At 33.1% G+C, this 22,934-nt stretch overlaps 1 protein-coding gene across 1 annotated transcript in view; it reads right to left on the reverse strand.

The window, feature by feature from the left end:
- The window catches only part of SLC2A13 (solute carrier family 2 member 13), a 139,962-nt gene extending 117,677 nt beyond the window's left edge, over positions 1-22,285 (reverse strand). The window contains 2 exon segments of the mRNA XM_074269490.1: positions 21,319-21,340; positions 21,342-22,285. Of these exon segments, the coding sequence (XP_074125591.1) occupies positions 21,319-21,340; positions 21,342-21,896 (577 nt within the window). The 5' untranslated portion in view covers positions 21,897-22,285.
- Positions 22,286-22,934: the final 649 nt, after the last annotated feature.

Below are 22,934 nucleotides of genomic sequence, written 5' to 3' on the forward strand. Positions count from 1 at the left end.
AGTTTTATTTTTTATTTTTTTTTAGTTTTATTTTTTTAGATACCAATCCTTCATATTCAACTCACACCTGTGCCTTCTATCTATATATATTCCTCCTAATTGTTCTACTAATGAGAATGTTGAGTTACAAGTATCATCTTCCAGTGTAGGAATGTAAACAGTTGAACCTTAAATACTTTATTATTTTCCTTTCCTATTTACCTTCTTATGTGTCTCGAGTCTTATATTTGGAAGTCAAATTTTCTACTGAACTCTTGTCTTTTCATGAGGAATGCTTGAAAATTATCTTTTTCATTGAATATCCATTTTCCCCCCTGAAGGTTTATGCTCAGTTTTTCTGGCCAGATGATTCTTTTGTCCTCTGGAATATCTTATGCCCAGCCTTGGACCTTTTCTTAATATAGAAAATAATATTTATCTAAAATAATGAGCAAACTTTATATGAAATAGAGAAATATTTTTATTAATTTTTATAATTATAACATTTTTTTGACATTACATATGCATAGGTAATTTTTTTACATTATCCCTTGTACTCCCTTCTGTTCTGAATTTTTCTCCTCCTTCCCTCCACCCCCTCCCCTAGATGGCAGGCATGAAATAGAGAAATATTAAAGTCTTTTTCAACAAAATAAGCAAAAATTCTGATTATTGCCACAATTACAATGCTAGAAATGCTATCTATAGCAGTAAGACAGAAAAAATCTAGAGAATAAGCACAGAAAACAGGAAACAAAATTATTGCTTTTTGAGTAGAATATATATATATTAAAAACTCTAAGGAGTCAACGAAAAACAACTGAAACAATAAAGTAGCAAAGTTGAAGTCTATAAATCTATCTAAATTATCAGTATTTCTGTAGAAAATCAAAAAGCAGTGGTAAAAAGAGACAGAAAGAGATAATCCATGAAAAAAGTACCATCTATTATTTTGAGTTTACCTACTCAATCATACCCAGAAATTACATGAATCCAACTATATAACACTCTTTAAAGATTCAACAACACTAAATAATAATTACTCATTATGTCAAGCCAATATAATAAAAATTCGGATACTGCCTAAATTATCTTAGGGTTAAATTAGTCCGTTATGAATGAAACTTCCAAAGGATTATTTTAGAGAGTTGGGGGATAGGGGAGAATTAAATTTAAATGGAGGAAAAAAAGGTCAAAAATATAAAAGAAAAGGGTAAGAAAGGAGACTAGCAGAACAAGATCTCAAACTATACCACAGAAATCATTAAAATGATTTGATATTCTTTTTAAAAATGGCAAAATTTATTAAATTGGACAGATCTGGTATCTAATTACTATAATGGGCCAGAACTCTGAAACAAGGATTCTTACAAGGTGTTGTCATTGGAACTGATAAGATAATGGTTATCTAGTTTAGCATGGTGATTAATTGTTCTCTAGTTCAGCACATGTACTTAGTACTTTATATAGTTCTACAAGATTCATACCTACCGTGATGTAATTATAATAGAGTATATAAACTAGGACAAACTCAGCCAGAGACATTCATTCCATCTCACACCCTAGTGTTGGCTCTCCTTCACTTCTTCACTGAAACCAAAACTCTGGAGGACCTCCAGAAAGCTAGCCAGCCCCAGATGAAGGTGACAGACTTTGAAGGAGATAATAAAGAATTTGGACTTTATCCCTGGCTATTCTCATGGTGATTACTCTCCTGAAACGAAGGCTGGTCCAGAGACCTCCAGAAAACCAACCAGAACATTCCAATATTCAGAACATTATAATAACTAGAGAAGCACATTGTTGTCTAAAACTATAGTAAATGTGGTAAGGATTCAATATTTGTAAAAAAAAAAAAAAAAAGATGCTAAAAAATTGGAAAGCAACCTGGCAGAAAATAAGTATAGGCTAATATCTCCTACTATGAGCAAAGATAAGCACCAAATGGATACAAGACTGAAACAGGAAAAGTGATATTCTAAGGAAATAAGAGAAGCAAGTAAATTAGATTTATTAATAGAAAAAGAGTTCATAACCAAAAAGGAGGTAAACATGGATCACAGAAGACAAAATGAAACATTCTGATAGCATAAAATTTGAAAGATTTTGCATAAACAAAAATTCTATATTTATAATAAGAAGAGAAACAAGTATTGAGAAGGGGACCTTTTCACCAAAATTTTTCTGATTTTTTTTGATCATGATACTTGGTCAAATTTATAATTCCGCATCATTTCTCAACAGATTTAAAAAAATAAGAAGAAAGGGTAATTTTCAGAAAAAGAAATCCTAACTATAACTAGCAATCTGAAAGTGCTCCACATTATTAATATTTAGAGAAAGTTGAAACAATTTTGAAGTTCCACCTCAGAGACATAAAACTGACAATGATAACAAAAGGAAAAAAATGAATAATGTTATGCTGGAAGGTCGATGGGTAAATATACACTAATTAACTAGCTATATGAAAAGCAATTTGGAACACTGTGCACCAAGTTACTAAATCGTCCATACCCTTTAATCAGGTAATATTAGGAAGGAGCAAAACAAGTATTTGATTAAATGCTTACCATATGCCAGGCATTTTGCAAAAAGCTTTACAAATTTAATCTCATTTGATCTTCATAATGATTCTGAAATGGAATTGGGAGCTATTACTATTCCCATTTTACAACTGAGGAAACTGAAGTTGAAGGAAACATATAAGATAAATGATTTGTCCAGGATCGTGCAACTAGTGTCTGAGGCCATATTTGAACTTGTCTTCCTGATTATAGGACCAATGCTCTATCTACTGCAACATTTTGTGGCCTTTATGACCTAAAGAAAAAAAATTAAATCAAGAAAGGGGAAAAGCACCAAAATGTTTGTAGCATATTTTTTCATAGTAGTAAAAATACTAGAAACTGAATCCAGAGAGGTCTATCAGGACTTGAATGTGGATCAACATATAATATTTTTGCCTTTTTTGTTGTTTTTTCTTTCTCATTTTTTCACCTTTTGAGCTGACTTTTCTTCTGCATCATGATAAATGTGGAAATATGTTTAGAAGGATTACACATGGTTAACCTCTGTTGGATTACTTGCTGTCTAGGACAGGGGGAGCTGGTAAGTGAGGCAAAGAGAGCAGGTCTGCAGACAAAAGGCAAGAAAAGTTAAAAAAAAAAGAATTTGAAATATGTTGAATCATATAGTTCACGGGATCTAGAAGATGAGAAAGATGAGAAGATCAGAACCACCCAACAGAACATAAACTATTGCTTGTGCAATCTCGGTTTGCTGATGCTGGCCCAGCCCAACTAGCAAAATGGCACAGTCTGTCTTCCTATGGCACTGTTAAGTTGCCTTGCCCTACTACAGCAATCAGAGGCAAAACCAGTTTTTCTTCTGTACTATCCAATCCTCTTTTAGATCCCTTTTAGTTCTTGAATTACCTTTCCAGGGTATCATATTGGTGTTACTGCTAATCAGACCATGTATACACTAAATGCCAATTTAATTGATCTTTGTAGGATACTGGATAATATCAGACAGAAATCTGATGGATCAGTTTTTCTTACTTTAAATTTCCCTGAGGTCAACTGAAGCATAATATATTCTGCTCTAGTCTTTTATCATTATGATTACTATGAATACTATTGTAGAAAAATGTTATAAGGATTTTCATATTGATATGACATATATAATAAATATACTAATAATCTAATAATACCCTAATAATGTGGATTTTTCAGTTATCGTTTCCCCATTAAACTCTGATTGGGAATCAGACTCTTATAATGCAGCTTGAAATGAAAGATTAATTCTTGACAACTTTTTCTTGTGTATGTTAAGTGATGTGAATCAAAATTTGCAGTACTTGCTCTTGTCACAGAATTCTGATCCTGTCCCCCACCAAGTAATGATTTCCAAGCTTTGAAAGAATCACAGCCCCATAGGTGGGGATAGGTGGCACAGTGAATAGAGCACTGGCTTTGAAGTCAAGAGGACCTGAGTTCAAATCCTGTCTTAGATACTTAATACTTACTAGTTGTGTAAACCCCTCCCCCAATTGCCCCGCCCAACCCTCCTCTTTTCTCACCCCCTACCTCCCCCCCCCAACCTTCCCTGCAAAAAAGAACAGTTCCCATACAAAAAATTGGAAATTGAGTAGATGTCCCTCTGTAGAGGAATGATTGAATAAAGTTATGGTATGTAGATGTAATAGAAATATTATTGTTCTATAAGAAATGATGAACAGGCTGATTTCAGAAAAGTCTGGAAAGATTTATATGAACTGATGTTGAAAGTAGTGAGTAAAACCAGGAAGACCTTTTACAAAGTAAAAGCAAGATTATATAATGATAAACTATGATGGACTTGACTCTTCTTAGCAACGTGATGATTCATTAAAATTCCAATAGACTTAGGAAAGTGCTATCTACATCCAGAGAGAGAACTTTGGAGACTGAATGTGGATCAAAGCACAGTATTTTTTACTCTTTTGTTTGTTTGTTTTTTCTTACTCGTAGTCTCCCTCCCACCCTTTGGTCTAATTTTTCTTGCACAACATGACAAATATGGAAATATGTTAAAAAAAAAAAAAAGAATTGTTGCTACAGGACTGGAGAACACCCATATTGTCCTTTCTTCCTTGGCTTGTCATGGGAAATCACTTAGGCCCTGAAAATGATTGTATTTTAATCCACTTGCCTTCTCATTCTTACTTTGATTGGAGTACAAAATCTCTACCTTTCCTGCAACATGAAGTGGTCTCTTGCCCAGATGAACTTCCAGTTTTCACACTGTAATCCTAATTCTGAAAGTAATTAATTAAATCACTACTTGGTCTCTAAAACCTATCTGTAGGACTGCTCTGTATGACGCTAGCTATTCACAGAGAAGAAGCCAGTAAAATTCTGTTAATACTATCCTATAATAATAGTATTTAATTTTTTCTCAATTATAATGCAAAGATAATTTAGAGAGATACTGCTTATCATTTTAAGGAATGTTCCCTTGATTTGTATGCCCTATATTATTTTGTTTTTGTTTTTTGTTTTTGCTGAGGCAACGGGGTTAAGTAACTTGCACAGGGTCATACAGCTAGGAAGTGTTAAGTGTTTGAGACCAGATTTGAACCCAGGTCCTCCTGAGTTCAGGGCTGGTCCTCTACCCACTGCACCACATAACTTTGCTCCCATATTGTTTTTAACAGGAAAAAATGATGTTTTTTATCATAAGCTTTTAAAGTATGTTTTGAGATAATCATATGACTTCTGTTGTTTTTGTTATTGGTTTGGATAATTATGTTAATAATTTTCTTACTACTGAACCAACTCTGCATTCTTGGTATAAATCCCTCCTGGTAATAGCATATGACTTTTGGGATATATTGCTGTTATCATCTTGCTAATATTTCATTCAAAGTTTTTGCATCAGTATTCATTAGGTAAATTGGCCTTTAATTTTCTTTCTCTGTTTTAGCTCTTCCTAGTTTAGGTATCAGCATCATATTTGTGTCATAAAAGGGGTTTGGTAGGGCTCCTTTGCCTATTTTTCCAAACAGGTTATATACTATTGGAATTAATTTTTTTTTTAGTAGAATTCACTTGTGAACCTATCTGGCCTTGGGGGCTGAATTTTCTGAAGGAGTTCATTAATGGTTTGTTCAATTTATTTTTCTAGAATGAAGTCATTTTGGCATTCTTTTTCCTTATCTGTTAATCTGGGTAACTTGAATTTTGTAAATATTCATAAATTTTGCTCAGATTATCAGATTTATTGGCATATAATTGGGTAAGATATTTCCTAATGATTACTTATCTAATTTGTCTTGTAACTCATTTATCTTCTCTTTTAAGTATTTGGATACTATATCACAATGCTGCACATATGTTTAGCATTACTATTGCTTCATTGACTATGGTACCTTTTATTGCAAGATATAGTTTCTTTCCTTATCTCTTTTAATTAGGTATATATTTGCTTTTACTTTTTTCTGAAATCAAGATTACTGCACCTGTTTTGTTTTTTACTTCAGTTGAAGTATAACAGATTCTACTCCAGCTAATTAATTTTACTCTCTTTTTGTCTCTCTGCTTCAGTTATGTTTCTTAGGGGAAAAAACAAAAAACAAAAAAAATATTCTGTAGTATTCTGGTTTTTGATCAACTCTCCTATTCACTTCCATGGAGAGTTCATCCTATTCACAGTTAGGATTACTAACTAGGATTGTATTTCCCTCCATTCTATTTTTTTCTCTTTTTTTTTCCTCTCATTTTTCACCCTGTCTTTCCTCCAGTGTTTAGCTTCTGTCTATCGCCTCCCCCAGTCTTCTCTCTCTTCTGTTAGTCCCTCCCCACTTATTCACCTTCCTTCCTGTTTTCCACTTCAGTAATATAGATTTCTAAATTCCATGAATTGCGTGTATTATTCTCTCTTTGAGCCATTACTGAAGAGGATAATGTTTAAATGATGCACCTAACCTATCTTTTCATTTTTCACTGCACTCCAATAGATTTTTCAGCATTCCTTCATGTAAAATAATTTACAGCATTCTATCTTTCCCTTTTTTTTACATCCATTGTACTCTTCCTTCTCATCCCTTAATTATTTTTTTACTTTATTCCCTCAAATTCACCATATACCTATGCCCTCTGTCTATGCATATTCCTTTTAGCTGTAATATTAGTGGCACAATTTTTAAGAATTACAAGTAACATCTTTCCATGTATAGATGTAAACAGTTCAGTTCTATTGAATCCTTTAGGGTTTTTTTCCCTTTTAACTTTTTGTCCTCTTGGATTTTAATATTGGAGATCAATTTAAAAAATAGTCTTAAGAAAGCTTGAAATCCTTTTATTTTATTGAATGATCATTTTCCCCCTTGATATATTATGCTTCATTTTCCTGGTTAAGTGATTCTTGGTTGTAGTCCTCCTCCTTTGCCTTCCAGAATTTCATGTTTCATAATCTCTGATACTTTAATGTTGCAGAGGCTAAATCCTTTGCAAACCTGACTGTGTTTTCCCAATATTTGAATTGTTTCTTTCTGGCCACTTGCAGTAATTTTTTTTTTTTTTATTGACCTGATAGTTCTGAAATTTGGCTATTGTGTTCTCTACAATTTTTATTTTATGATCTTTTTCCAGAAGTGATTGGTGGATTCTTTCAATGCATATTTTACCACATGATTCTAGGATATCTAATGATATCTTGAAAAATCCTGTCCAGGTCCTCTGTTTGATTTTGACTTTAAGGTAATCAAATGACTCTGACATTGTCTCTCCTGAATATATTTTCCAATTCAATTATTTCTTCAAAGCAACATTTTACATTTTCTTACATTCCCTTGAACTTGTTTGATTTATTAGCTTCCACTTGCCCAGTTCTAACTTTAAGGAGTTATTTCCCTCAGCTTTTGTACTTCTTTTTCCATTGGATCAATTCAACTTTGAAAGTAGTTTTCTTTTTCTAACTTATTGTCTCTTATATCACCCTAATTTCTTTCCCCAATTTTTCTTCTACCTTTCTGATTTTAAGCTTCTTTTTGAGTTTTTTCCATGAGTTCCCCTCCTTCTTGGGCTTAAGATTATTTCTCATTTTTCTTTAGGGCTTTGCCCATGGGTGTTCCAACATTGTGTCTTGATCTTCCCTATCACCATCATAACTTTCTACAGTCAGATACTTTTGTTATTGTTGTTGCTGCTGTTTACTCATCTTTTTTGGCCTTTGTCCTTTCTTTTAAATTTTTTCTTTGCACCTGGTGTGTAAGGGGCACTGTTTTAGGCTTCTTGTGCTAGTACCTGAAGACCTGACTCTTTATCTAGTTGTACACTAATGTTATTCTGAGACCCACAGTGGACCTTCATGTCTGGTGCTATACTAAGGAGGTAGTGTGCTGTGTGGCTGGTGCAGCTGACGTCCTGAGGGGTTTGGCAGCTGGTTTGGTGCTGAGCCAGGTCTTAATGCTAGTGTCTGGTATATGCAATAGCCTGTGATCTTTTTCTGCCTTTCCTTGGGAATATACTGAAGTATTTGGTGGTCTGGCCTTAGGCACCTGCTTATTTTTCCAGGGCTATATTATAATATGTGGTAAAAGTCATGATGGCAGCTGCCTGTTTGCTTAATCCCCCACAGGTTTGGCATCTACTTGTTTTACTGGGGCTTCACTGACGCAAGTGGCAATTCTCAAGCTGCCCATTTTCCCATTTATGCTGAGGCACATGCAGTCCAAATGTTGGCATTTGTCTGCTCCAGGCAAATGTGTAAATGCCCAATTATGTTTTCTGAGTTTTCTATGTCAGCCAGAATTTTAATAGATAGATGAAAGAACCCTTATAATTTATCTCATTTTAGTGTGACATTTATTACTGATAGTTCTATATTAAACTTTTTGATATCTTATAAACTTTGAGATAATGTACTTTAACTGTATATTTTGAATTAATGCAAATTTAAAAAAAACTATCACATATACAAATGCCAAAAACGAGACAATACTTTAATGGGAAAAAAATACAACATAATTTTGGTGTGATTAGTTCTCAGTATGTAACCTTGAATAAATGGATTTTTTAATTTATAAAAACAGCTACTGAAAATGGTTTTAAATGTAATTGATATTGGTGGGGTCTTTTGTGACATGTAATGAGAAAAGGATTGATGGAGGCACACAATCTGTTCTGGCCATAATATCAGATAATTTGATTTTTGGAAGAACATTTATAACTACTATATACTTCACTTGTACTTCTCAATAATATTATTTTCTTTAAAATAATTTTTATGATATTATTATGATAAGATTAAAAGGAATGGGCATATTTTGTATTGTCTTTAGATATTACATAGTGGTTTATTTCTTAATATTTCCTATTCTCATAAAAGTTGAAAAAGCAAAAGAAATTATTTGTCATAAAAAAACTTTTTTGAACAAACAAGATTAATGCAGCCAAGATTAGAAGAAAAGCAGAAAACAGTAATAAATTTACAACAATTATCTCTGATAAAGGTCTCATTTAGCACATATATAGAGAGAATAGAATTAAATATATAAGAATACAAGCTATACCCCAATTGATAAATCATCAAAGATATGAAAAGGCAATTTTCAGATGAAGAAAAAAAATATCTATAGGCAAAGGAAGAAGTGCTTTACATCACTACTGTTTAGAGAAATACAAATTAAAATAACTCTCAGGTACCATCTCACGGCTATCCCATTGGCTAATGTAGCAGAAAAGGAAAAGGTTAAATGTTGGAGAGGATGTGGGAAAATTGGGATATCAATACACTATTGGTGGAGTTGTATACTGATCCAATCATTCCAGAGAACAATTTGGAACTTTATCCAAAAGGCTATAAAACTTTGTATACCCTTTTACCTAAAAATACTTCTGCCAGGTCTGTTTCCCAAAGAAATTGTTTTTAAAAAGAAAGAGACACAATTGTGCAAATACATATATATATACACACACATATATATGTATATATATATGTGTAATATATATATATATATATATATATATATATATATATATATATATATATATAGAGAGAGAGAGAGAGAGAGAGAGAGAGAGAGAGAGAGAGAGAGAGAGAGAGATAATACACATATCTTTTTGTGGTGAAAAAAAAAGGAAATTGAGAGGATGCTCATTTATTGGGAAATACCTGAATCAATTCTAGTATATGATTGTGATGGAATACTATTTGCTTTCAGAAAAAAACTGGAGAGGCATAGATGTTCTGTTGCAAAGTGAAGTGAACAGAAGCAGGTGGACAATGTACATAGTAGCAGCAATATTGTGGAAAGATTAACTGTGAATGACTTAGCTAGTCTCAGCAATAAAATGATGTAAGATCATTTCAAAGGACTATGATAGAAAATTCTATTCACCTTCAGAAAAAGAACTAATGGAGTATGAATGCAGATCAAAACATACTTTAAAAAAAACTTTCTTTGTTTTTCTTGGCTTTGCTTTTGTTGCTCTGTATTCTTTTTTTTTTTCAACATGTCTAATATGGAAATGTGATTTGCATGATTATACATATAATAATCTATATCACAGTATCTGCCTTCTTGAGCAAAGATGAAGGAAGAAATTTGGAATTCAAAAATAAATTTTAAATGTGAAAAATTGCTTTTACAGATATTTGAGAAAAACAAGATAACATTTTTCAAACATCAAAAAATGGCATCAATATGTGGCTTTTAAAAACTTCATATGTATAAATCTACTGCACAATTTCTTTGAAACAATATAACAAGCAATTACTGAGTATGCATTATGTACATAGGTATTGTTTCTTTATGTCATTTTTATTTTAATTTTTAAAGTACTTTATTTTTTCTAAATACATGTATAATTTTCAACATTCATTGTTGTAAAACTTTATTTTCTAATTTTTCTCCTTCACTCCCTAATCTTCCCTCTTCCCAAGAAGCAAGCAATGTGATATAGATTAAATATGTGCAATTCTTTTAAATATAGCTCTGTATTTGTTATGTTGTATAAGAAAAATCAGATTAAAAGAGAAAAAAAAGATAAGAAAGAAAAAAATACAAACCATCAACAATAACAAAAAAAGTTAAATCACTATGCTTTTATCTATATTCAGTCTCCACAGTAGTTCTCTTTCTAGATGCAGATGGCATTTTCCATCCCAAGTCTACTGGAATTGCCTTGCATCACCTCATTGTTGGAAGGAGTCAAGTCCATCAGAATTGATTATTACATAATCTTGTTACTGTGTATAGTGTCCTCTTGGTTTTGCTCACTTCACTCAACATCTGTTCATGTAAGTCTTTCCAGGATTTTCTGAAATCAGCCTGCTCATCATTTCTTTTACAACAATAATATTCTACATATACCATAACTTATTCAACCATTGGACATCCACCTAGTTCCAGTTCCTTGCCACTATAAAAAGGGCTGCTACAAACATTTTTGCACATGTAACTTCTTTCCAAGTTTTTATATTCTCTTAGGATACAGATCCAATAAACACACTGCTGGTTCAAAGGATATATACAACTTGATAGTCCTTTGGACAGAGTTCCATATTGTTCTCCAGAATAGGTGGGTCAGTTCACAACTCCACCAACAATGTATTAGTGTCCTAGTTTTCCCACATAACCTCCAACATTTGTCACTGTATTTTCCTGCCATCTTAGCCAATCTGAGAAATGTGAAGTAATATCTCAGAGGTGTCTTAATTTGCATTTCTCTGATGAATAGTGATTTGGAGCACCTTTTCATATGACTAGAAATGGCTTTAATTTCTTCATCTGAAAATTTATCTGTTCATTTGACTATTTATCAATTGGAAAATGGCTTGAATTCTTATAAATTTGACTCAATGCTCTCCAGCCATTCTGAAGAGCAATTTGAAACTATGGTAAAAAAAAAAAAAAAGTTATCAAACTATCCATACCCTCTGATTCAGTGGTGTTTCTATTAGGCTATTATGATCCCAAAGAGATCATAAAGGAGGGAAAGGGACCTACACATGCAAAAATGGTTTTGGTAGCCCTTTTTGTAATGTCAAGAAACTGGAAACCAGATGCATATCAATTGGAGAATTTATGAATTTATGATTTATGAATGCTATGGAATATTATTGTTCTATAAAAAACGATCAACAGGATGATTTTAGAGAGGCCTGCAGAGACTTACATGAACTGATCCTAAGTGAAACAAGCAGAACCAGGAGACAATTATGCATGGAAGCAATAAGATTATATGATGATCAATTCTGATGGACATAACTCTTTCCAACAATGAGATGATTGAGACCAGTTCCAATGATCTTGTGATGATGAAAGCCAACTACACCCAGAGAGAGGACTGTGAGAACTGAGTGTGGATCACAACATAGCATTTTACTCTTTTTATTGTTATTTGCTTGCATTTTGTTTTTTTATCTCATTTTTTTCCTTTTTGAACTGACTTTTCTTGTGTAGTAAGATTATTGTATGAATATGTTTACATATATTGGATTTAACATATTTTAACATTCTTAACATATATGGATTACTTGTCATCTAGGGGTGGGAGTGGGGAGGAGGGAAAATGTGAAACACAACGTTTTATAAGGATCTGTGTTGAAAAATTATCCATGTACATGTTTTGAAAATAAAAAGCTTTAATTAAAAAAGGAAAAAAAAAAAAGAAAAAGAAATGAAACCTTTCTCAGAAACACCGGCTGAAAAAAAAATCCCAGATTTCTGCTTCCCTTCTAATTTTGGCAGCATTGGCTTTGTTTGTGCAAACCCTTTTTAATTTAATGTAATCAAAATTATTTCTTTTGCATTTAATAATCTTCTCTAACCTGGCCATAAACTCCTACCTTCTCCATAGAGCCAAAAGGTAGACTATACCTTGTTCTGCTAATTTGCTTATAATATTAATTATAATTAATTAATCACAATATTATAATATTTATAGATTTTTATTTAGTATATAATAATACATATATAATATATGTAATTATGTATATTAATATATATAATTAATTATAATATTAATCTTTATGTCTAAATTATGAACTCAGTTTTGACCTATCTTAGTATAGGATCAGATGTTGTTTGGTGTCTAGTGTCTGCCATTCCAGTTTTCCCAGCAATTTTTGTCAAAGTTCTTATTTCAGAAGCCTGTGTCTTTGGGTTTATCAAACACTAGATTACTATAGTCATTAACTATTGTGTCTTGTGAATGAGAACCTAACCTATTCCACTGATCTACTACGCTGTTAACTTAACCAGTACCAAATGGTTTTGATGACCACCACTTGTAATACAGTTTTTGGTCTGATCTAATTAGTCCATCTTCCTTTGCCTTTTTTTTTTCCCATTAATTCCCTTGAAATGCTTAGCCATTTGTTCTTCAAGATTAATTTTCTTATTATTTTTTCTAGCTCCTCTAAAGTAATTTTTTAGCAGTTTGATTGTTATCGCACTGAATAAGTAGATTAATTTAGATAGAATTATCATTTCTATTATATTATATCTATTATAATAATATTATATAATCATATTATTATTATATTATATTAGCTCAGCCTTACTTCTTCCAATTGTTTAGATCTAACTTTATGTGAAAAGTGTTTTGTAATTGTGTTCATATAGTTCCTGGCTTTGTCTTGGCAGGTAGACTCCCAACTATTTTATATTGCATACAGTTATTTTAAATGGGATTTCTCTTTCTATTTCTTGCTGTTGGGCTTTGTTGGTAACATATAGAAGTATTGATGGTTTATGTGGGTTTATTTTCCATGCTGCGATTTTCCTGTTTGCTAGTTTTTTAGTTGATTCCCTAAATATATTATCATATCATCTGCAAAAAGTGATAGTTTTATTCCCCTCACGGCCTATTCTTATTCCTTGAATTTCTTTTTCTTCTCTTATTGTTAAAGCTAACATATCTGGTACAATATTGAATAATACTAGTGATAATAGTTTCAATCCTGATCTTACTGAGAATACTTCTCCCCATTATAGATAATGCTTGCTGATAATTTTAGATTGATACCACTTTTAATGTCATTTCTAAATTTTATTTATGCTAGTTTAAGTCATAGACCAAAAGTTCTTACAGAAGACTATCAATTTCAAATGAACACCCAAATTTAAGGTTTCAGAAAATCTATTTTCAAAGTTAGGTGCATTTCACTTCTTTTCACTTCATCACATTATTTCCTCAAGGGTTTCTTTAAAATTATATATCTAACAATTAATGTCATAAAAATTATATCAGAGGAATCTGTATTTTAAAATCTGCCTTAAAAATTTTGCTTTTATAATTTATCATGATACTGTTTTAGACAAAAATATGTAGTAAGAAAAGAATATCAGTATTGTCACCAATTTATAATATGATTATCTGAAAGATTAACACTTTTTTCTATTATGTCATTTCCTGTGCTATTAGTTGAATACAGTAATATAAAAGTTACTCTCTAATCCTCAATTCATTAGATTTTTACCTATCAAAAGAAGAAAAGTGAGAAGAAGATTTTATTTTATTTTTTAGTGTCAAATTTTGTTGGACTGCATCAATTTCTCCTCATCAAATAATCTAACTTTTCTCTACTATCACAGATTTGTAATTAAAATTGCATTAATAATTCTTGTTCAAGGAAAAGCAGTTGAGAACTATTATTCCTTAATATTAAAGAAAGTTAAATTGTTAAAGCATTTCACAATAATGAAATATATATATATATATGCATATATATGTAGAAAGAGAAAGAGAGAGAGAGAATTATTTTTCATCTATACAAAATATGACAACCTACTTGGAAGTTAGGAAGTAGACTGGAAGAATGAGGAGGGAAAAAATTATGATGAAGAGGTGTTCAAAACAAAAACCAAAATCCATAAGCATAAATAACTTTATTAATAATAAAACTAGCAGAAATATTATTATCTCAATAGATGCAAAAAGCCTTTGACAAATATAATACTCATTCCTATTAAAAACACCAAACAACATTGGAATAAATGAATTTTACCTTAAAATAAGTAATATTTATCTAAAGCCATCAGCAAGTATTATCTAGAATAGGCATAAGCTAGAAGCCTTCCCAATAAGATCAAGAGTGAAACAAAGACATTCATTATCATCTTTAATATTCAATATTTTACTATAAATACTAGCTATAGCTATAGGATAGCAAAAACTTGAAGGACTTAAAATGGGCAAAGGGAAATATAACTATACTCTTTGCAGATGATATGATGTTATACTTAATAAATTCTAAATCAACTAAAAACTACTTGAAAAAATTAATAACTTTAGCAAAGCTGCAGAACACAAAATAAACTCACAAAATTCATCAGCATTTCCATACATTACTAAGAAAGTCCAATAGCAAGAGAGAAAAAGTGAAATTTCATTTAAAATAACAGCAGGGAATATAAAATATTTGGGAGTCTACATCCCAAGACAAATCCTGGAATCATATTAACATACATACAAAATACTTTTTCATACAAAAAAAGTCAGGTCTAAACAATCAAAAATATTAATTGCTCATGAGCAGGCCAAGCCAAAATAAAAATGGAAAATTTGCCTAAATTAATCTATTTACTTAATACCATACCAAACAATCAAAAATTATTTTGTAGAACTCAAAAAAATAATAACTGAATTCAACTGGAAGAACAAAAGGTTGTGGATATCAAGGAAATCAATAAAAAAATAAAAGGTGAAGAAAGATAATCCAACTATATCAGATCCATATGTGGCACTGGCTAAGAAAGAGAGTAATGGATCAGTATAAAGTCTGGGCTACTTCCCTGGAGGCCTCAGAATCAGCCAGAGTCAGGATAAGCAAAAGTCCTTGGTCTTAAGAGAGAGAAGTGAAGGAGATGAACAAAATTGCCAGGAGTTTTGCCAAGAATCCTTCCTTGAGTCTAGAGACCAGAATCTCCACACTTTTCTCCTCTTAGTACTGAGGCAAAGTGAAGTTCTCTAGCCTCTCCCACTCCACCCCTTAATCCTTACCTACAACTCTCTTAATCCCAAGCATTGAGCTTCCTTTAACTGTGAGAAGAGAAATTCCAAACATATGCTAATAGTTATTGTCCAATAGATAATTAGCCTTAAGTGCTGGGTTGTCGGATTCAAGCAAACCTTTTAAGTTTCAGCCCTTTACAGATCAGTAAAACAAATGATTAGTAGTAAATGACCATAATAACCTAGTGTTTAATAAACCCACAGACTCCAGTTTTGGGGACAAAACTTCTCATTTTTCAAAAACTGATTGGAAAATGAAATGATATGGACACAAACTAAGTAAATCACCAACATATCACACCAAGATAAGATCAAATTGGGTACATACTTTATACATAAAGGATGATACCATAAACAAATTAGGAGTGCATAGATTAGTTTATTGTCAGATCTATGAATAAAGGAAGAATTATGGACCAAAGTAAATATAGAGAACATGACAAAATGTTAAAAAAAAAAAGTCATTTTGATTATACAAAATTTCAAAGGTTTTGCACAAACAAAACCAATGCAACCAAAATTAAAAGGAAGGCAAAAAACTGGGGTAATTTTTTGCAATAAATTCTCTAATAAAGGCCCCATTTCTAAAATATATAGAGAAATGAACCAAATTTATAAAAATACAAATCATTCTCTAATTGATAAATGGTCAAAGGATAGAAAGAGGCAGTTCTCAGACAAAGAAATGCAAGATATCTGTACTCATATGAAAAAAATTCTCTAAATTATTACTAATTAGATAAATGAAAATTAAGCAACTCTAAGGTACCACTTCACATCTATCAGATTGGCTAATAGGACCAAAAAAAAAAAAAAAGGAAAATGATGGAAGTTTGAGGGGATGTGGAAAAATTGTAACAAATGCAGTGTTACTAGAATTGTGAAGTGATTCAATTATTCTGTGAAGTAATTTGAAACCATGCCCAAAGGGACTATAAAATTGGAAATACCCTCTGATCCAACAACACCATTGCTAATTCCAAATCTCAAAGATATCCAAAAAAGGGGAGAAAGGACCTATTTATACAAAATATTTATGTCAGCTATTTTAGTGATAGCTAAGAATTTGAAATCAAAGAAATGCCCATTGTTTGGGGCTAATCAAGCTGTGTGTATGATTGGAATTATTGTGTTGTTTGAAATGACAAGCAGGGTACTTTCAGAAAAACCTAGAAAGGCTTACATGAACTGATACAAAATGAAGTGAACAGTAACAGAAGAACAATATACACACAAAACAATAATATTGTATAATAAAGAACTGTGTGTGGCTTGGATATTCTTAGCAATACAATGATCCAAAATAACTCTGAAGAACTTATGATGAAAAATGCTATGCAACTCCAGAGAAAGAACTAAAGTTTGAATATAGATCAAATCATACTTTTAAAAATTATTTTTTAATTTTTATTTTGGTCCATATTTTCTTTTATAACATAACTAATATGGGAATATGTTTTGCATGATTACAGATGTATAACATATGTATCAAATTGGTTGTATTCTCATTTGGGGGACTGGGGAAGAAGGGAAAGAATCTGAAGCTCAATTTTAAAAACTAATGTTTTTACATGCAATTGGGGAAAAATAAATTATTAAATAAAGGAAAAATTGCTTGCTTTAATATGTCACTGAGGAAAATAAAACATGTTTTAAAAATAAAATGATACTTTACTGGGGGGAAAAACACAAACCAAGAAGAGAATGATTCCAAAACATCTACAAAGAAAGTATCAGAGAAAAGCATGCCTTAAGTATAAATTTGACTAGAATTCTTAGAAGGGAAGAGGAAAGAATTAAAATTATTTTTATCAAATAATCAAAAACAATATTTTATCAATAAGATAACCAAACAAAGGAAAAATTGTAAAAGAAATGAATTATGGAAGAAAAAATTTTAAGAGGTAATTGGTAACCTGTCACAAGATGAATAACATTTTAACTGAGAAACAAACTGCCTGAAATGACAGGAAAAAAAAAAAAAAGCTAATGGCAGAGGAGCAGCAGCAGGAAGAGAAGGAGAAAGAGGAAAATGAGGGAAGATAAGGTTAAAAAGAATGACTCTTTGAGGGATCAAAAAATATTAAAACAAAGTGAAGGGATTGAAAAGTAGAAGAAAATAAAATATCTTGTGGCAAAAACAAAAGACCTAAAAAAATCAAATAGAGAAAACCAAAGACTAATTGAAATACTTAAAAGTAATGATAAAAAATAAAGAAATCTAAACTTTTCAAATCATAAGAAAACTTCCCAGATTTCTTAGACCCAGAAGGCAAAGAATTAAAAAAAAAAAAAACACTTCCACAAAATATTCTACCTAGATATGACCTTAATATTAGAGATAATACAATAAAAATTTTTAAAGAGATCAAATAATTCTCATAGCTTTAGACAGATGTATTCTTAACCAAACAAGGGATAGAATCTGATACAAAAGAAGAAATAGTTAACTGCTTACATGAAAAAAAAAAAAAAAACCTTCTGCACAGAAAAAAAATAATGTACCTAGAATAGAAACTATCAAGTTAGAAAAAAATCTATATCAAACTTCTGTGATAAGGATTTGATATCCAAAATATATTTAAAAATTAATAGATATTTAGGTGTTTATATATATGACAAATATATGTACATATTCATAACCAAAGGTTATTCCCCAAATAGATAAAGTGATCAAAGGAAAGGAACAAACTATTCCAAAAAGAATAGCTAACTATTAACAACCACATGAAAGAATACTCTGAATCACTAATAATAAGAAATGCAACTCAAAATAATCATGGCATTTTACTTTACATCCTAAAAACTGACAAAGATTACAAAAGATAGGAATAGTTAGTGTTGGAAGAACTATAGAAAAATAGGCACATTGGTAGTGTACTGTTGGTGATCCCATGAGTTGATAGCAACCATACTGAAAAGCAATTTGGAACTGCCAATGAAGCAATTTGATTCTCTGAATCAGAAATTCCATTACTGAAATTATACTCCACAAAGTCCACTCATAAAAAGAAAGTCTCAATATATATCAAAATATTTATAGCAGCACTTTCTCTGATAGCATAAGTTGGAAACAAATGAATACTCATAAATTGGAGAACTAAACAAATTGTGGTATCTGAATGTAATGGAATATTACCATGCTGTAAGAAACTATGGATATGATGACTATGGAAGCCCAGAAGGATCTATATGAATAATTTAGAATGAAGAAAGCATAGCCAATATACACAACTTCAACAATGTAAAGAAAAAAGAATCTACATACATACCTACAAAGTACATGTTGCAAATTTATAAAGAAACATGGCTTGAGAAAATTGAGATATGAAAAGCCTCTCCACTTTATCTCTTTGCAGAGGTGAGAAGCCTACAAATTTTCAGACTTTTTCAAAATATTTTTCATCTAGAACGTGGCCCTCTCCAACAATGAGATGAACCATATCAGTTCCAATAGAGCGGAAATGAACTGAACCAGCTACACTCATCAAAAGAACTCTGGGAGATGACTATGAACCACTACATAGAATTTCCAATCCCTCTAATTTTGTCCGCCTACATTTTGGATTTCCTTCACAGGCTAAATGTACACTGTTTCAAAGTCCGATTCTTTTTGTTCAGCGAAACAATATTTGGTCATGTATACATATATTGTATTTAATTTATACTCTAACATATGTAACATGTATTGGTCAACCTGCCATCTGGGTGGAGAAGGAGGGGAAAAATTGGAACAAATGGTTTGGCAATTGTCAATGTTGTAAAATTACCCATGCAAATATCTGGTAGATAAAAACTAATAAAATAAAATAAATAAAGCTAACTTTTGAACTTAAAAAATATATTTTACATCTATTAAGACTTCCTTCCTTTTCTCTTTAAAACATACTATTTGTTATATGGGATGACTTTCTGAGAGAAGGAAGATTTATAGAAAAGATTACTGCAATTAACTAAGGTGATTTAAAAACCCAAAATGTATCAATAAAAACTTATTTTAGAAACAAAAGTTTTAGAAGAGCTGCTGTGGGGAATAGAATAAGGAGTGAATTAAGGGGATGTAAAAAGATTACCTTACAGCACTAAAGGCCTAGTTGAGGTTCTGTAATATACATTTAGAATGCACTTGACACACTTTTGTAATTGTAGCAATTTTTTGTGAGAGAATTTTGTAGTATGATCTTAATATATGTAAAGATGACACTGTTTTAGACAGTCTTTAAGGTTGCATTTCATTCCAAGTAAAATGTTTTTTAAAAAATCAATAAACAAAAGATCCAGCTGGATCTTTACACAAAAAATAAAGAATTCATTATCTCCTAAAAGAAATTGCAAAATGAAAGCCAATTTCCAGAACTTCCAAGTCAAAGAAAAGAAAATACTTCAAACAGCCAGAAAGAAATATTTGAAGTATTTCAACCCATAGTTTGAATCACACAGAATTCAGCAGCTACCAATATAAAGGAAAGGAGAGCTTGGAAAAAAGGGATATTCTTAAGACAAAAAATATAGGCTTACAACCAAGAATAATTTATCCAACAAAACTATAGTGGAAAAAAACAGACCTTTAATGAAATAGGAAACTTTGAAGTATTTCTGATAAAAAGACAAAAGCTACATAAGAACTCTGAAATGCCAACACAAGAATCAAGAGAAACAAAAAGGTAGGCATGAGGGAATAATCATAAGGAACTAAATAAGAATCTACTGTATACACTCTAATAAGGGGATTTGATACATGTATCTCCTCTGAAACCTACTCATCATTAGGGGTCCCTGAAGGAGTTTAATTAGACAGAAGACCTAGGAGTGATTCTGTTAGGTCTTGTAGGGTAAATGAGAGGAAGGTTAGGGAAAATTATTTCACATAATCAGGGTGGATAGACGTCTATATAAACAAGAAGGAGGAAGTGAGGGCAATAGCTGACACTTTAACCTCACACTCTCTGAGCTAGTTGGTCAAAGAAAAAAAAAAATAGATACACACAAAACCCACAGAGTATATAAATACTCAACAGGGAAATTGGAAGGAAAGGAGAGAAGAGAGAAAGGGCAATTAGAGGGAAGATAGAATAAGGGAGGAATCAGAACCAAACAAATACAGATGTACAAAAATAACCACAGTTTTCTTTTCTTTTCTTTTTTGGACATGGCAAAGAATTGAAAACTGAGAGGATGCCCCTTATCTTAGTAATGGCTGAACTACATAGATCAATGTGAAAATATTCTCTTTATTGATATAGGAAGTCTGCCTTACATAAATTAAGGAGAAAACATTTATGGAAAAGAAAAATGAAAGAATGGGGGGGAGGGAAGAAAGTATGAATGTGGGCAGAAAGATGAAAGGTGAAAACAGAAAATAGGAAAGGTAACTAAAAAATGAAGAAGGGGAAGAAGGGAGTTAAGATAGGGAAAATAATTTAGAACCAGAAAAGCTGTTTAGAAAACCAGGTAAACTAGTCCAGTGGAAATAGGCCAGGCTAGAGACTTCAGGAAATGGTTCAAGAAAAGTATAAACACCAAGGTGGGTTGGTAATAGGGAAAGGAAGGTGTGAGACAGAAACACGAAAATAGGTCTGATTATGAGAGAAGCCTGGAAATCAGGCAAGCTTACTAAAAGAGATACAAGAGACAGGCCTGACAGGAAGATCCAGGCTGAGCTGAGGCTTGGTTAACACTCATGATGTTGTGGAGAAGACCTGAAAGATAAAGGTAGCCCAATATCAATGGGATGAGCTAAGATGGAGAGGCAGGAGAAATAGAAGGGACAAATGTTTACCAGAGGGGCTTAGATGGTCCTTGTTCCGAGGAGTTTCTCCACTACTAAACTTACCGATCCCCAGTCCCAAGATAAGCTCGGCCCGTCAGCAATGTTTCCTTATTCTGCGCCACTGACAGCACCACAGAGCCAGCAGTGAAGAGTGCACTGGCCAGCAGGATGGCGGCGCGGCGGCCAAATACGCCGTTCAGGGCCCCGCCGGCCAGCGCCGAGAGGGCAGCCGCCCCCACGGTTCCAGACACCAGCAATTCCTGCCACAACGTATCCAGGCTGAGCTGCCGCTTCAGCAGCAGCATAGCCCCCGACACCACTCCCGTGTCATAGCCAAACAGGAAGCCTCCCAGGGCTGAGAAGACTGACACTACGTAAACGAAGGAAGGGGTCTCATCCTGCTGGAATTGCCGACGCGCAGCCCGCTCCAGATCCCCGCTGTTGCCCAGGTAGGAGCTGGAGCCCGGGCCGGGGCCACCACTGCCCTGCAAGCTGCAGAATGACTCGGTGGCAGCAATGAGGCTCTGCTCCCCAGAGACGCTGGCCGAGTCTGGATCCTGTTGCTTCCTCCGCCTCTCGCCCATGAGGCTGCTCAGGCTCCGCAGAGTGTACTCCACATTCTCGTTTCCTTTGCGGCTCATAGGGGAGCCTTCTTCGCCTTCCCCTGTGAGAGAGAAAAAGAACCTTCCGAGCCAGGTAGGTACAGCAGGTTGAGGAGCCTTGGGCAAAGCGGGCCTCTGCTGCTGCTGCTGCTGCTGCTGCTGCTGCTGCTGTTGCTATTGCTGCTGCTGCTCCTTCCCTCCTTTTCCTTTCCTTTCCAGGAGCTCAGCGGGAGCTCGTGGTATTTGATGCTGCTCCTGTCTTCCTTTTTTTTTTTTTTTTCTGTTTTCCTATTGGGGTTTCAGCTGACACTTAAGCTAGAAGATGATGCCAGCTAAGGACCTACTGAAGCTGTGGGGCTAGAATACAAGAGGGACTGGCATCTGAGCTGTTCTCGCACTCCTTGAAAAAGACTCCCTCCAAGCTAGGAATCTGGCGCAGCTGGACTGAAACGGGAGGCGGAGCCCCATTGGTCACATGTGGCAGTGGCAGTAGTTGGGAATATTTGAGCTCTTCTGCCTTTGCTTAAAAGCTGCCTTCTTACTGGGAGCCCTCAGCTCCTATTATGTAGGGCAAGTCGTGGGGATACTGGAGTTTCCCCTCGAGATTTAGATCTACATTATATTGACATTCAATCCCTCTGGGAAATTAGCGATAGCTTGTTGGGCTGGTGGATCAAAAGGAATTTCTCTGTGCTCAGCTCTTCTCAAGCCCTCAAGCCACATGAGCCCTTTGGGGATAACCAGACTTTGATTTGGAATTGGGGATTGTTTTTGGTGCAATCTAGGGGTCTTATTGTAATTAAATGGAGCAAGTTTTCAAAAGAAATTCTAATTACATTATTCACAATCAGGTGGAAGAAAATTTCAAATCTCCCCCCTCATCTACTTGGCCAGGTATCCTATGGTGGAAAGGGTCTGAGGAAAAATGCTGATAGGTTTTGTTTTTAGTTTTGCTCAGCTAGGTGCTTAATATCCCTTTAAAAAATTGAATTGGCTCGAGTAATTTGTGTAATTAACTGTGAATTATACGAGTCTAGGTGGAGGAAACTGGCCAAGGAGGGTGCAGTCTTGGAAACA

This window comes from Sminthopsis crassicaudata, chromosome 5 (assembly GCF_048593235.1).
Source record: "Sminthopsis crassicaudata isolate SCR6 chromosome 5, ASM4859323v1, whole genome shotgun sequence".
NCBI classification, from domain to species: domain Eukaryota; kingdom Metazoa; phylum Chordata; class Mammalia; order Dasyuromorphia; family Dasyuridae; genus Sminthopsis; species Sminthopsis crassicaudata.